We start from the raw sequence: 16893 nt of genomic DNA on the forward strand, positions 1-16893 counted from the left end.
CAAACCTTGGGGGGTAACAAAAAAAACACCCGAACGCCAAGAGGCTTTGTCACATACAAGTCTTGTTTATTACAGAAGATAAAATGTAAAAATACAGTCGTATGAAACACTTCATTCTTCAATTATAAACATTTATCGGTTTACAAATATGAAATTGGTTAAAATGAAAATAAATAGTTTCTCTTCAGCACACTGACAGAGAGGCAGAGATCACAGTCTTTTGGCCTTTTTTACTGATGTGACAGAGCGCAAGGTAACAGGTCTACCATTCCCACAAGTCCTCCCTCAGACCCCACAGCTGAAGGCAAGTCTGCCAGATCATCTGCTTAGCAGAAGTCCATTTATCAGCCCCTTCCAGGACTCGTCCGACAGTAAAACACACGATTGCGCTTGCAGTGTCGTGCTCTGAGTCATGCCACGTAAACCAGTTCATCAAAAGACCTTCATGTGCGTTTCGCGCTCAAACTTACTGTAGATACTGTATGTAAATCCAATGGTGTTCATTGAGAACTACAATTCACATTTCAAAAAATCAAATGGCTGGCTTTTGTAGGGTAAAAAAGTGCCTTTATTAAATTATGCAAACCAGTGGCATTGCTTTCTGACTGAAGGGAGTCTCTCTTTTTTTTTTAGAAAAACTTGACCAAATAATATTCACCACCACTGAAGCCAGTCACGTGACTTGCACAATAAAAATCCATAGCATTCCATTACATATATGCAATACATTTTCCCTTTACATTTCACTAACACGCTCCGGTTATCCATCAAATGGCTCAAAATAAACGAACAAAATGTTAGTTAAATGATTTTAATGAAAATAGGTGCATTTCATATGGACCACACAGGCCACATATTCTTGTTTAAGCTACGAGATTACCGTCTAGGCTGGGGAAGCAGGCGTTGTCATGCAGCTGTCACTTAAGTGCATACTGTGCCTTGAAGAAGTTTCTGCCACTTTCCTGAAAATCAGGAAGGGGGCAAATACTTTTTCACAGCACTGTATGTCAATAGATATCGACCTCACACAAAGTCATGCATTCATTTGCACAGACAAAATAACTTGTTAATGTTTGAGATTGCGGAACATCCTGATTGGCAGAACATGAGCAGTGAATTTTGGACAAACATTCTTGATTACCCTCCGAGTAATAAATTAAAACACTATTAAAACTATGACCATATAACGGAAAAAGCAAATGAAGAAAGAAGTCAGTTTTACATACACATAACATGCTGTGTATTAGAAATCAATATTCTTCTGCTAAAGGGCTGAAATGTGCAGTGGCATTGTTAAGGAACGTTTCAGAATGATCCATGAACACACGGTGGCATTATTGTAAGAGCCAGGCCCTAGTGAAGACTCCACTGGATGAGGTCACGGGAAAAGATTCTGAGGAATCTTCAGCTTTGCATTGGCAATAACATTATTACACAGCTCATCTCCTTGGTCCCAAACAAGTCAATAACAGGGAAAAAAAAAACATCCTGAAACAAAACACTGAAAACATGCTTTCGTTCTACACAAAAAACTGTCTGAAAAAGGTGAGGGTCCCTTAACACATCTGCTACACATTCAGAGTCTTCCACCTCCCTCTGTTCGGGCTTTGGGTGGACATAAAAATAGAGATGGTCCCTGGCGGCCCAGGGAGTCGGTGGCGCGTCGGGCAGGACTATGTCACCTTGACCGAGGACTTCTTGTGGACGCACAGCAGGGTGACGTAGGGCACTCCGATGAAGGCCCACTTCTCGCTGGGCCAGAACTTGACGACGGGGCCCTGCTCGGGGGCCTCGGAGGCGGCGTCGAAGTAGGCGAAGCACACGCAGCCCAGGTACGAGGCCAGGCAGATGAGGATGTGCCTGCGAGGGAAACGGGAAGCAGAGGGGCGTGGTAAACAGGTGGTCGTCACAGAAGCGCACGCCGCACAAAAGGGAACCACAAGAAAGAGTATTACTGGTCTTCAAAATCCAGGACAAAAAATAAAGAAAAACCACACACTGCTCCAATGTTCAAATTAACCCTAATGGCAGCAAAATAGAAATTTAAATCAACAGGCAGTCATCATTTGTCCATGCAAACTGTGTGCAATGTAAGAGGGGGGGGGGGGGCCCACCATGCACAGTGCAGGTAGGGGAAGTTGACGGAGGACCACATCTCACAGAAGATCCGGTCGCTGATCCAGCAGAGCAATGCGAGGGTCCACCACAACCCAGAGAACAGCCCCAGTTTAAACACACGCAGGTTCTCACACCTGCAGCAGGGCAGAGACACACACACACATTCAGCACACACACGCTGAGAACACACTATTCACCAATATTCACATTTAAATGAACAATCTGAAAAGGCTTCCCAGCAGAAACATGACTCACGGCTAAGAAAACAGAAAATGGGAGAGACAGTAATAACAGACACTAGCAAAGATTCAAATGGACATTCTGAAAGAGAATTTCCAGACATAATAAACCCATTACAGTTTTCATATGCTAAGATGAGACTTGTGTAAGTGAAGCTATATTTATCCACAGCATCAGAAGCAAAAAAAAAAAGACTGAAAAAATGATGTTGTATAAAGGAGGACTCACACAATTCCATCTGTACAGCTCCATCTATGATTCCTACCAAAATTGTCCTCTAGAAATAAACTGGTAACTGAATGAATGTTCTATCTCAGGAAGGAGACAGAACGCTCACTGTTCCTGTGCTACTGGGATAAACAGACAGTGCGGATTGTTTATCTGTTGACTTTACAGCACTTTGGCGTGTGGAACTAATACAAAGACAAAGGAGGCTTTGAGGGCCTAGCTGATGACACACAGTGAATTTCACAGACTGAAAGGGAGTGAAAGGACGCAGTGTCACAGAGAAACGCTAAACACAGGGGTGGGGAGAGCCCTTCTGTACATGTTTTGGTGTCCTGACCCAAAAAAACACTTCCAAATGTTTACAAATTGTCCTTGTCTGTGCCCTCCGTCAGACTGAGTCAGTGGGTGACCAATTCAGAGGCGGAGCCTAAATGAGGTTTGACGAACAACAGGAAAGCTATCAGCGAAGCATCGGCTTCGCAATCTGACTTAAAGCACCAGCTGTGCAGGAAGATACTCCCTCGTCCTGAAATATGAAGCACGGAGTGGCCATTTTAGCCCTTAAAAGGCTGAAGAGTTTAGTAAAAAATCTGATATGAAATTTCCTGTCGCTTCCGCTGTTGGACACCTACTGTGTGTTTGGTTCCCTGATATCGCCTGACCTGCCAACACGGCGTGATTTTGAGTTCCTCAGCCTGACCCGTGCACCCCTCCCATCTGTTTTTAACAGTCTGTTAGGCATTTGAAAATAACAGTTACACATTCTTGTCTGGGCATAAAGAAAGAGGGGGGGGGGGGGGTCCCAACAACCCTATGAACATCACTCATCCCCTGCACATAGTCTCTGCATATTAGCCCCGCCAAATCGCCAGACAATAGCAGCCCCCCCCCCCACCACCACCACACACAGAAGGCCAACACAGCAGCATTCCTCACTGATAAATCAGTATTTCTTCATCCTGGCCCTGACTTCACATTGGTATTTGGACTTTTCAGGGAAAATTTCAGCAATTACTTTTAGAAACACATGTGAGCTAAAAATTTACTGTAATACTGTAATTTATTGTAATTTAATAACATATGTGGGTCAATGACGTGGCATCCAATTTTCGTGTTCAGTACATAATATAAAAACCATGCAAATTTCCATTTGAATTAGGTCACATTATATTATTAAATTTCCTTTTATTTACTTAGTTACAGAAGTACTTATTTTGAGTAATTGAGTTTATAAAAAGAAAAAATCTTGGCTAGAATGTTTGTGTGATTTTCTTTTCACAATTAACTGAACACTGCATGCATCTATCTCACGGACGGATGAAAATACATCTTGGACACCTGACAGCTGACGGTCGATGCAGCTAATTTTAAATGCCCCTGTAGTACGCCCTCGGTCCCAGCGTTCTCCTGAGGGAGATGAAGTAGGCGTCAGCAGTATAAATAAAACTCAGAGGATAGGTCACATCATAACAGAATCCCACAAATACGTTCAGGTGATATTCATATGTGCTCCATTCATCCACACACATCCAATTAAATGAGGAAATGGCAGTAGTATGACGCATTCATTAAATATTAGCGCACTTCTTCCACAATGTGCAAAATACTATACTTAGGCTATACTACAACCTCCGAGCCCCATTGCGTCATTGCCTGCATCTCTTGCTGTTCTAGGAGAGAACCAAACAGGATGCCTATGTCACGGAAAACACGCAAACACGTGTATATACGCACTGAAAACACTCTCATTCCAATCCCATGTGCGCACACGCACACACACACAGCAAACAGGAAGCTGGTTCAGTGGGAAGGCCTAGAGAAACAGCAGCAGAGGGAAAGGGTATCTGAGGTCATAGGCAGACGCGAGAACAAAAACAGCGTAATTACAGTCAGTTACTGAAGTCGACACATTCCTTCAGCGCCACACTGTGTGATTAGACCACATCGACTGACAAGTGGCAGCATTACCGCAACTTCAAAGAGACACTGCTATGTCTCTGGGTACAGATTGGCTCCCAGTGCTAAAACGCGATAACATTGTAGCAATGTTGCAGACACGCTCTGAGAGCGTTATGAGTAATCTTAAAGGTACGCGGCCCACAGCGAGGCGAGGCGAGGCAGAAGAGCAGAAAGAGCAGGAGTGACTGTGACACGGTCTGCAGCGCACGGAGCTGCCCTTGCTAGCGACACAAACATTAGCACAGGAAGATAACCTGCTATTCTTAGCGTTCTGCTGTCAGCTTGCCTCTGCACTGATAGGTCAGACCTGCTTGTGGCTTAATTCAGCATAAGCTGCCTGGAGCCACCAGTCCTTGTCTGAGTTGATGTGAGGGGGGGGGGGAGAGGGCATCAATAATTTTAAAAAATTTAAATAAACAAATAAAAATTCATAATTACTCACACCAAGAATATGAATCATGATGGACTTTGAGGTCTTGGTTTTCTAAGCGAAGCGAATTATACAATCGTTCAGTCAAAAACCCTGGCTAGCATCGCGTGAGCAGAGGCTACGTGTTAATTCAGCCCCGTGCAGCGGAACACTCATTAAGCGCCCGCCCGGGTCACGCGACCGCGGCGCACGCGGTCTTCCACAAGCTCATCCTAAACCGCGCAGGCCGTGCGGAAAAAGGGTAGCGCCGCGGAGACCAGAGACGAGCCAAGAGCGCGCCGCTGGGGGGGGGGGGGGGGGAGCGGGGGGGCGGTGCGGTACCCCCGCCTGCCAGCCGACCTCGTTATCTACAGAAACATGCAAATGAGCCGCGGGGCGCTGGGTTTGATGTGCGGAAGAGGGCTGGGGGGGGAGGGACACCCAGCGCCTCCTCACGGGGAAAAGGCGGAGTCATCACGGGGGCTGTGCAGACGAGAGCGTCTCTTTCTTTGACAAACATCATCTGGAGGGACTGAGCAGGAGATCAATTAGGCTTAGCCGGGAGACTGCCAGGAAAGCGATACGATATGCGTTTCTATAAATGGGACTTTGGACACTAAGTAAATGCGGCAGAGACTCGTTTCTCTGCAATGGTAACTAACTGCAGCAGTCACCGCAGTGGCAGAGAGATGAGAGGAGGCAGTAATAGGCACACAGGCTTGCTGCAGCTATAGGATATTAATATTACATATAACATAATCACGTGCAATGTGGCAATTAACTGTGAGCAGATGAGAAAAAAAGCCAGACCTCCCTCACCAAACCTTGTAAAGAATCGTCGCAAAAGAATCCATTATCGAGTACTTTATCCTTTATCCGCTCCGATATGGCCAAAGGAGACACGTTAGAAATGCACAGCCAGAATAGTTCCTAACGAGATGCCTCGCCTTTCAAATTCACCATGCCACAGAAATGTAAAGTAGGCCTACATCTTCAGGTGTCAACGAACAAGAGACCCACAATGCACTGCATAACACTTAGATTCAATATGAGACAGCGTTTTAAGGCATCCCATCTGCAGCGCTCTCATACCCTACAGTAACGAAACTTGAGTGGCTCAGCGGTGCAGAAGCTGCTGTTGTTCTCATAATGGGGATTGAGGGTAAGAGGGTGAGATGGCTGTGCATGGGGGCGGGGAGGGAGGGGGGTGTTTGCCCCAGCGTCTTCATCATGGATTCATGCCTCTCCAATTACATTGAGATGGCTTTGCTACCTCCATCTCCAGTGCTTCTCTCCATTGGCTGTCTCCGCACCATTAGAGACGGTTGGCCAAACAGAAAATGCGTGCCTTCTCTCTCTCTCGCGTGCAGAGGCTTTTCAGACTGCCAGCTCTCAGCTGGGCCCCCCATTTGTCTTAGTTATGGGGACCTGCAAACAGCACACTGGAGCAAGGGGCACTCTGCTTGCACATTGGCTTTAGTACAGACGACCTAAGAAGTGCATTTCCTTTGCCCTATGTGCATTACAACCAAGCAGTCAGACCACGGCCAACTGCAAACCACTCCTTCAATGTTAGACCTATAGACATAAAGTGCAAAGACTACCATACATGTGGCTCCAGTCTCATGTTCCAACACACACTGTATTGCTCACACACACACACACCTTCTTTCAGAAGTGTAACTAATGAAGCCACCATTCTGCACCAGTATACTCAGTATCAGTTACCCTACTTTGGGACTTCATGTTGAGCTAGAGAACTGCAGAAGTGGTACAGCAGGCACAGACAGATTGTATGTGCCCAGTGGAGCAGCGGAGTCTCTGCTCAAAGACTGAATCCCAACAGCGTGTCACAAGACAAGGCAGGATGCGATCGGGAACGACAGACGATGCAGCACTAAGAGGAGTCATGCTACTCAGGATGCCCACTGGCTTATTTAATTTTGAAACACAGTTGGCTCAGGTGATGTCTTAATACTGCTACTACAGTATTATTACCACATGAATGTCATGGGTGAAGCATGCTAACGAGCTAGCAAATACTGATATATATTTACAAATAAATTCATTACCAAATAATAAAGCACATTTTTGTGTTTAAGACATACAGCTTGTAGATCTATGAGAGCACTGAGTGTATAATACTTCTAAATGAACTTTGACCATAATGCAGTTACATTTCTCCTGAGTGCAGTACTCATAACCTGTAACAGAAAAAAATTCTATTGCAAATAAATCCAAGGTCTACTGCGACAAAGCTTCCATTCTTGTTCATACAGAAAATATACGATCTGTGCACTATTCAATTATGAATGCATACTTCTTACTGCAAAAGTGCACTGCAGTGTTTAATCATCAGATCAAATTAGGACACAGTACTGGATACAAGGAGTCAAGAGTATCAAGAGTCAAGATCAGAATGTACTGTTGTCATGGGGATTAACAGTAAAGTTTCCCAGCATGCCCTGGGTGCTCACCTCCTGAGTTCCGTGATGAGTAGGGCAGTACAGGGGATGCCCAGGGTCATCAGGGATATGGAGTTGATGGCTGGCTTAACAAAAGCCAGACATGTGGTGATTCCAGACAGAATGCCGATGACCACTTTAAACCTTGACCTGGGTGGAGAGGAAAAAACACACTTACACACACATACATACATATATTCTCCAATTTTAGAGTTCAGAAAGGCCTCTCGGCCATTATTTAAACATCTGCTTCCATTTATCTGTTCAGTTTTCAAAGGTATGTTTGCTTAAAGACAAAAAGCTGTCACATTTTAATAACAGTAACTGTACAATACTTACCCCCACAAACAGTGACCCCCCACCACACACACACACACACACAAACACATGCACTCATCCAGGATATACAAGGACATACACAAATCCTTGGCTGAAGAAATATACCAGATACCATTACAGTCCTATCATTTTTTAGTGCACTAGCTGGATGAGGCTCAAGTTATCCAGTATGGTGTATCATTTAGCATGAGCTGCACATCAGTCTTGCCTGTCTCTGCGAAACATTTTCGGCAGGTATCTCTTGGGAAACCACATGCCGATGGCACACATCAGAACCCACAGGATGGCCAGCTCATCCAGCATCTGACCCAGGAAGCTGAGGGTGGCATGGAAGTACGTCGATCCAATACCTGCAGCAGGATTTATATGGGTAAATGTTTCAAGAATTGTCAGTTATTTTCCTTCATAGACAGTGGTTTCTCCAAAGAAAAAGTACAATAGAAACAATTTTAATTATATTATCCTTAAAACATATAATATTTATCATATTACACATATATATACACACATTGTTTCCTTTTTTTATAAACACACATAAAACTTGTGAGATGATGTAATGATTCAGTTACACTATATTTGCATGCATACAAAGCAAAGTTTAAGAAGAGCTAAATCTGAAATCAATGTGGTCTCCATTTGGCTGACCAATCAAATTAGGACCCTGGAGAACAGCCCCAGGCTTTGATCTCCACAGGGGCAGAGCACCATCCTGCCCAGCCATGGTACTCCAGAACACCCTGCCAAAACACAAAGCCATTGCACCAATGGGGTACAGGTCAGTGCTCTTCTCACTGACTTAGTGCATGAATACCGCTCTATCTATGTCTCAGTCCTGTATTTAGAAACATCTGCCCAAAAAGTGGGGCATCACTAGGGCCTGTGTCCCTCTTACAGGGACTTCCCATCAATCACGCACGCCTTACGAGGCCGGCTGGCCCGCCCCACAGAACTCCGGCACCGGCAGAGAAGCATCCAACACTAAATCTGTTATTGGGGAGCTAGAGTTCCCAATGAAGTGTCCTGTACTCTAGACTTGAAAGAGGATCTGCTCATGTTTTAGCACAACATGCAGAGCCAGAAGACTTATCTGGCCAGTTCACAAGTTCACCGTGCCAACAATATCCACGAGCCGCATACCATAAGCAAATACATGGAATCTGCTGCAAGATTAAAACAGTCATTAAAACTTATCTGTGTGACAGAACCTAATGTGGGAGAACACTCTACCCACCTCAGTCAGTGTCACCAAGAGAAAGAAAACTAAAAAACTGTCAAACGTTTGAATCCAAACCAGTCAGACAGGAGAAAAGGATATTTCCACGTGCTTGTTTTGGTTCCCAAAAACTGTCACGATTTCAGCAGTATGCTATTAACGAAGCTGATGTAACCAGCATGTCAGACTGTTTGAAGTGCTGTTTCTGCACCACATAACTAGCTGAGCTGAGAATTTTCCACACTGAATTTCCTCTGAGAGAGAGAGAGGGAGACAAAGGGTGAGCGTGAGAGAGAAATCAAGCGGCTTAATGTGAAAAATGTGTCATTTTTGTGCTTTGTTGGGTTCACGATTGCATCACTACATTGTTAAGATTCTGAGCTGCCAAATGTCAGTTTTGTAGCTCACACCAATTAACTACACAGCACCACAATGAGGACAAGCATTAGGACAAGTAATCCTAAACAGTTGACAACACTCCCATTGTCTCAGCTGATCTTCAGTAAGCTCAGAAAATGTTTCTCTGTGGGTTTTGCTGCCTTGGGAGGTTACAATTACTCATGATGACGGCAGGAAGTGATTTCTGCAGTAATGAGAAACAGGGGGAATCAGTGGCTCAGAACACTATAGAGATGTCACTGCAGGGCCAAATAGTGACAACCAAATTTGTAAAAGTCACTGTAACGTTGCCAGTGAATGTACTGACGGTGTATGTGACACTGGTAATACCGTCTGTTTTATGCCAGAAGTAGAGGAATTTCAATTATATACACTGAAAATGGTTTGGAAATACAACCCCACCTGAAATAGTGCTGCACACCTGAATTCAATAATTTATTAATTACATCAGCCACACAGCTTTTCAGTAGAAACATGAAGATGGCTAACCTCCCAAAAATTAAATATAAAATAAATATTTTTAAACAAAAAACTTGTTTACCTTCATGGGATCGACTCATCCTGATGAAAGTCAGATTGATTTGCCATGCATAGCCCACGGCGGCAGTTCCTGCGCGCCGTGTGAAAAACATCTAAGGACCATCTAGCTGGGTTTAACAAAAACTTTCACAGCAAACAGCTCCCATTCTTCCAAGCTCGCTCCTTTTTCAGATGAGTAAGTTCGCAAAATCAGGAAAGGAATGTTGACAAAAGGTCGTGCCTATGTGCTACAGGACAGAAGCGCTTTGTACCACGTCAAGCATGAAAAGCAAGCAAAGGGTCACTTATGTCAGAGACTACTTCTTCCGGAGTTACATTAGTGTACGCATTCAAACAAAGAGAAGACTTACCAACTACAACCAGCAGAGTCCATATTAGATATATCCCACTGTTGAAATGAGTGGCGTACTGACGAAACAAGCGCATTAATATGGGTGGCAAAATAAAAAACAATATGTTGCTGATCTGAAATGATAAAAAAACAACAGCGACAAATACATGAAGACCAGAACTTTAACACAATAAGCAATCTTGTTAACATATGACAAATAGCAACTTCGATGTAGCTGAGTATCTTTTTCTCCCTATCTTAGATGCAGACAATGAAAATCCATTTCACTATTTACACATTTTATGAAGGTGGAATAGCAAGTATTATCTTTTGCATTGAATATGAATGAACTTCATTAAATATTCGTTGGTATTGATAACAATACAAAAACATAAATGATTTTTGCGACTTCAGCTAAAGATAGATTCATAATGAATACACATCACTTAACATGCCATTCCACAAGCATACGAAAATGAATTTCATTGTAGTGCGTATATGTGCTATAGCGATCTGTGCTCCCCATAAAAGTTCAGAATGTATTTCAGCTTTTATAGAATGGTTCCATTATTAAAAGAATCCCCTGGGACTGCTCGGAATTCTACATTAACATTGTTATGATCGTAATCAGAACTGGTTTACCACCGAGTACACATGAGGTCTATAGCAGACTTCAATAACCTGAAAAATCGAACTGCTCATTGGGGAACAGAAAATTTGATAGCACATCTATTATAATCATCATAAAAAGGTCCCCAGCTGTCAGCAGTTTTCCATTTAATTTACTGTAGCAAGTTAGCCAAACATCCAGTTGAACATGACAAAATACTAGTCCAAAAACAACTCCATCACCAGTAACGGAATGTCTATGTTAGTTAGATTTAAGTGGAGTTAAGTACCGTTAGCTGGCTAGCTAGCAAGCAAGCTAACGAACAAAGCGGTGTACTTCCGAAACAAACTGTAATTGTTATTAGATCTAGCTTCTGCTACAGCAAGTGAACACGTCATTGTGTACAGCATGTGGCAAACGCCAGAAAAAGAAAAGTCTCACTAACCGTGTTGTAAAACTCCGCAATTCCAGGGTATATTAGGTAATTGCCCTCACACCAATCAACTTCGGAGCTGCCAGCCTGCAGCTGGTTCCAGAATACAACGTTGGTCATGTCTATTGTTGTCTTGTTTGCTATGAGCACTGTTGACTTCAGTAGCTAACAAGATTGCCAGCAAACTAGCAAGCTAGTTGCTAGTAGCTAACACTTAAGCTCTTGATTATGATGATGATGTGATGTCCCAATAAAACGAATGTCAGTTGTAAATATGAGTATTCCCAGTTGTAAAATAGCGTATTTTACTCCATATCTTCTTTAATATTTATTTTACATATTTAGTTACATTAACAACACGACAGTTAAAATCGCGATTTCCAACAGCGAACTGATTTTGTTGCCAAGTTAGTGTTTGGAGCCAAATCCCTACAACCGCTAGCTAGAAGGTTTATGTTCCAAGTCTGATCACAGCATCTGCCGTTACAGCAACTCCGAACTAGCTTCTAGCTTGCTTTTCTAGCCAGCAACATGTGATCAACGCATGCGTGTTATCATTCTGCTGCCACTGCAATGTACACAAGGCCGTTGGACACGATTGATTTCTGATCACCTTCTGAGATAGAACCCTCAGTCATGTTATTAACTCAGCCTGGGAAAAATGATTAAGGTAGAGAAAGCCTCTGGGGATCCCTTTGAAATATGTCTTTGGGATTAAAAAATTCTACTGAGTATGTTTACATTGTTATCATTACAAACAATTATATAAAACCAGGTATTCCAATCACATATGCAATTTAAACCCTAGAGAGTAATGAAGCAAATAAGTATTTAGGATTTATCAATGAAAGGTAATGCATTCCAATAGGCACAGAGAAGGTTTCACAGGCACATGAGTCAATGCATAACATTGTGAATCCAGGCTGAGAATTAAGAAAAAATAATGCAGAAACGTCTTCTACAGTCCAAATGTAGCCATCTGGTTTATCTTGCAATATTAGGGGGCTGACTGCAGATGATAGGATTTCAGATTTTGTGATATCAAGCCTTAGTTTTCTTGCTTATTGTTTGTTGATACAACAAGAAGCCCCAATATACCTTGTTGCGTAAATAGCTATGTTTTGTCAGATAGAACATAATTGTACATTATCCATCAATATAATTCCACTGAAAAAATGTAGTAGGATCGCTCTTTGAAATATTGGAGTGTGAAAAAATACAGTCTAATGGTAATCCGAAACATATGGCATCCGATATAGGTAGTGATTCGGATGGAGTGGATAACTTAGCACCTGCGCAAAGAACCTATAGGTTACATACTATGTCAGAATTTTAAATGTTCATTTATTTTAACATCCAAATAAATATAAAAGGCTAGAATTGCTCTGTGAATTCTTGGGATCCCATATTATTATTATTTTAAAATGACTAAGATATACCACTGCCCTCAAAATTCAATATGTCTGAGCTCATACATGGTATAAGCCAATATAGGGTAGATCTGTGTTTATAAGGAAGTTTTTATTGTACATTACACATTCAAGAAGCTCCCATTTAGCAAATGTTGGAAAAGATCTACCATCTCATTATATTCAAACTCAAACATAGTCACTTCTGCCAACAATGGTCAAGAACAATCCCACAAGGTCATGGCTTAATAGTAATACCTTTTAACAAGCAAATAATCCAAAGACACCTTACCCAAGGGCCACTTTCAACTTCTGTTGAGACAACAATTACTCTATTAAAAACAAAAATTCTATTCACATAATTGTAGCATTATGTAACTGATATGCTTCTGGCATTCCATAAACAATACATATTCCAAGAGGAGGGATGTTTTGCAGGAAACAGTTAATTGCTTCCACTGTGTGCCTTACAAACTTTGTGTTAACTTTTGAGATAACAATGATGTTTCACAACGTTTTCCTGTTACTCACTTACATTCTGATTAAGACGGTTGTTGCAAGGCCAGCTGTGCAAATGAACATTTACTAAATCCATTTACGTCACAGAAAAACAAACACTTTCCTGACAAACATACAACAGAGAAAAAGGAAAGCCTTGCATATATTACTGACTAAATTCTAAATGGTAATCTCTGAAGAAAGCATAGTAATGATACACTCTTACACAAAGTTGTGCACATAACCCTTTCCATAATTGTCTGACTCTTAAGACCCATATTCACAGCAACTCAATTAAGGCTGTTATTGCATTACACTGGTCATGGGTAATTTCACCTTGAACAACATTTTGTATGTGGCATATTAGTTACAATATAGCGTTTTTAGTTGCATGTATCTACTATTACCCATTCCATAACAAATGACATAATCATGAAGACAACAAAACTATCGCGATATCTTCCTGGGTCTACGAGACTATGAAAGGCGGAAAATCGGCCTCTTCTTTGACGGGGACGGAGCGAAGTTTTGTCAATCCGTCGAAATGAAGGTAGGGAGGAACGAAATGTACCATTACTATTGTATGGCAGCGTTTCACATGCGTCCGTTTACGCAGAAGAAAACTATACACTGTGTAAAATAAAATAATTTCCATTCTGTGATAACTGGGTAGTTTTAAAACGAGGATGGATGCTGATCTTTTGTTACTGAAGTAGAATACCGGGTGCCCGATAAACATGGCTGCCTCCTGTAAGTGCACTATGTAGCTAACTTATCTGAATTTAAACGTAGTTTACAGTATATTGTCTCATAAGGACAGCTAGCAGAAGTGATAACTGAGCAGCACTATTTGTTATAGCATACGTGTTCGGTTGGTTGTGTATATTCTAAAAACCTAAGCATTTGCGACAAATGGAACACTTGCCGGTTTCTTTTCTGTAAAAATTCGCTTTCAGCTGAACATTGAGAAGCGCAGATTCAGTCATAAACTTAGCTTGTTTTGAACTGCAAAGTTGGACAAGTTTGTCAATTAACATTCAACATATTTCCAGCTAAACATCTCCTTTCCAGCCACTGGCTGTCAAAAGCTGATTGAGGTCGACGATGAGCGCAAGCTGCGGACCTTCTACGAGAAGCGTATGGCCACTGAGGTGTCCGCTGACCCCCTTGGCGAGGAGTGGAAGGTTAGTTTGTGTTCCCTGGCCTTCCTCTGTACTTTCATGGGAATGACACTATCTTTAAGGATACCCATCACCTTGCGCTGTGATGGGTTGAACATAAATGGGGGAGTCAGTTGTCACAGTCCACTCAAATAGTTCATCTTCTTTACTGAACTCCTGTACCCAGGCTAACTGCAAAGCGTATAGTTTTACTTACTGTGTACAACTGTATGTATTGAAGCAGTTCAGGCCAAACGGATGCCTGCATAATGCTCCTGAGGCACACCTGAGAACTTGCCACCTTCAAGTTTTGCAACTGGTGGCAGTAGAAGACTGCTGTTTAATACATGATATGCGGACTGTTACGTGGATAGGCTGCTGTGTTTCACATCCTGCCAGGCTGAACCAAACCCATGGCATGTGCTGTACTTCAGGGCTACATGGTACGTATCAGCGGGGGGAACGACAGGCAGGGTTTCCCCATGAAGCAGGGCGTTCTGACGCACGGGCGCGTCCGCCTCCTGCTCAGCAAGGGCCACTCCTGCTACCGCCCCCGCAGGACCGGAGAGCGCAAGCGCAAGTCTGTCCGCGGCTGCATCGTCGACGCCAACCTCAGTGTGCTCAACCTCGTCATCATCAAGAAAGGTAGCGAGAGCTGGGACATTCCGCTCACGCTTCTGGAAGAATCCCATTCAGCTTTACTGGCTCCTTGTGCTTTTCCTGTTTTTCATTCAGAATGCTGATCCCAGGTTGAAGCTCTAGGTTTTTCAGAATGGATATGACATTCTTGACATTCTTCTAAACTCGTAAATTGGATACTTATTTGTTCTAGATGTTATGGAGAATGATTGTGAAGTTGAAGCTACTAGTAGCTATAAGTTAGTATCTTGATTGGCTCAGTCATTTGACTTGGCTGTGTGTTTAAAGTGCGCTCATGTCCCAGGTGAGAAGGACATCCCCGGGCTCACCGACAGCACAGTCCCTCGCCGCCTGGGCCCCAAGAGGGCCAGCAAGATCCGCAAGCTCTTCAACCTGTCGAAGGAGGACGACGTCAGGCAGTACGTGGTGAGGAGGCCCTTGACCAAGGAAGGTGAGAGGATTTCCCACTGAGCCATTCCCACTGGAAATCAGACTCAACGCCTTATGTTTGAATTTGAGGTTAACATGTGTCATTCCCACCCCCTTCCCCCCTAAGGCAAGAAGCCCAGAAGCAAAGCCCCCAGGATTCAGCGGCTAGTGACGCCGCGCGTGCTGCAGCACAAGCGCCGGCGCATCGCGCTGAAGAAGCAGCGCACACTGAAGAACAAGGAGGAGGCCTCAGAGTACGCCAAGCTGCTGGCCAAGAGGATGAAGGTAGGCTCCCCCGCGGGCATGGCTTGGCTCCGCCCCTTCAGCGGCTGCCGCGAGGGACGGGCGCGCTCCAGCCGTCAAAAAGTGCAGTCGCTGCGCCTGACGTTTCTGCAGAGTGAAAGATATCCCGTTAAAAATGCGAGTCGTTTAATAGGAGTGCTGGCAGTGAACGTATATGTGGCTCCTTTGCGGTCATTTGCATGCGGGTGACGGAAGTTTGCCTTGTTGGGTGACTGTGCCAAGGTTTCCTCAGTGCAAGAGAGAAGCCTAAGAGCGGTGAAGAGAAGCCTAAGAGCGGACGTGTGATTGTGTGTGGTGTGAGATGGCAGGGAGACACTCGGTATAGTGTTGAACAGCAGAAGGGGAAATGCTCCCTTCAGCACCCAAAGTTTACTAAACAAGTTCAACTGAAGCTGCCCCTAGACCGGCTTTTCCCTGTCTAGTGTTTTTTATAAACCCAATATACATATACATCTTGAAGACTGAAGAGGAAAAAATGTCCAATTTACAACAGAGTGCTTTGTAATGCCTGATTTTTTCAGACCGCTTGTTTTGGAGCTGGTAGATAGTGTGGAGGATTAGTTTTTTTTCCTTGGGTTCACCCTGTTGGTAAAATGCATCTCCCTCTTGCAGGAGGCCAAGGAGAAGCGGCAGGAACAGATCGCAAAGAGGCGTCGCCTCTCTTCCCTGAGAGCCTCCACATCCAAATCTGAGTCCAGCCAGAAGTAATCGGCCAATAAACACACTGTTGCATTGATTCCTGTGATTCTTCATTTTTCATCACTATCAGCGAACCAACAAGGCGACATGTTGCGCTAAATGCGCTGTAATTGTCCTGCTGTACGAGAGCTTTGGAGCGATTGGCTCGCTGATGTTAATTAGCTGCTGGTGGGAACCACGGAGGCACAATGGAACTCAGAATTAACTTTGGTGTCTGAGGCTTTTCCCCTACACTGGAGAAATTTGCAGTATGCTGTTGACATCATTGGTGGTCTTCTGGTTAGACAGCTGAGATTGCAGTGGAACCATTTTGTACAACTTTCAGCTTTGGGTGACATGGAGAAATGCATGAGCTGGGAGAGGGAAATAGGTAGAATTAGTGCAAATATGAAAAGGCAATTTTTACACCTTCCAAATATCTGAACATGGCTTTACAGTTGAAACTTGTTTTTGGTGTTGGATTTTTACTGTC

The 16893-nt window shown here is 43.4% G+C and overlaps 2 protein-coding genes across 4 annotated transcripts; one reads left to right on the top strand and one right to left on the bottom strand.

Moving 5' to 3' along the window:
* Positions 1-44: 44 nt before the first annotated feature.
* On the bottom strand, positions 45-11819 carry LOC118232175 (alkaline ceramidase 2). Of its 2 annotated transcripts, XM_035426857.1 has the most exons (6): positions 11297-11819; positions 10261-10375; positions 7967-8108; positions 7432-7569; positions 2115-2252; positions 45-1860 (listed from the first exon to the last, which is right to left on the bottom strand). In XM_035426857.1, exons 1-6 carry the CDS (start codon positions 11402-11404, stop codon positions 1674-1676), a joined length of 828 nt encoding a protein of 275 aa, XP_035282748.1. In that variant the 5' UTR covers positions 11405-11819; the 3' UTR covers positions 45-1673. The 2 variants fall into 2 exon arrangements, with proteins under 2 accessions (XP_035282748.1, XP_035282749.1); XM_035426858.1 differs by lacking the exons at positions 10261-10375; positions 11297-11819 and adding an exon at positions 9912-10254.
* Positions 11820-13641: 1822 nt separating this feature from the next.
* LOC118232508 (40S ribosomal protein S6-like) lies at positions 13642-16459 on the top strand. Of its 2 annotated transcripts, none has more exons than XM_035427560.1 (6): positions 13642-13741; positions 14244-14375; positions 14786-14996; positions 15295-15441; positions 15547-15704; positions 16335-16459. In XM_035427560.1, exons 1-6 carry the CDS (start codon positions 13736-13738, stop codon positions 16428-16430), a joined length of 750 nt encoding a protein of 249 aa, XP_035283451.1. In that variant the 5' UTR covers positions 13642-13735; the 3' UTR covers positions 16431-16459. The 2 variants fall into 2 exon arrangements, with proteins under 2 accessions (XP_035283451.1, XP_035283452.1); XM_035427561.1 differs by having other exon boundaries at positions 13689-13741; positions 14263-14375.
* Positions 16460-16893: the final 434 nt, after the last annotated feature.

Source organism: Anguilla anguilla, chromosome 7 (assembly GCF_013347855.1).
Source record: "Anguilla anguilla isolate fAngAng1 chromosome 7, fAngAng1.pri, whole genome shotgun sequence".
NCBI classification, from domain to species: Eukaryota; Metazoa; Chordata; class Actinopteri; order Anguilliformes; family Anguillidae; genus Anguilla; species Anguilla anguilla.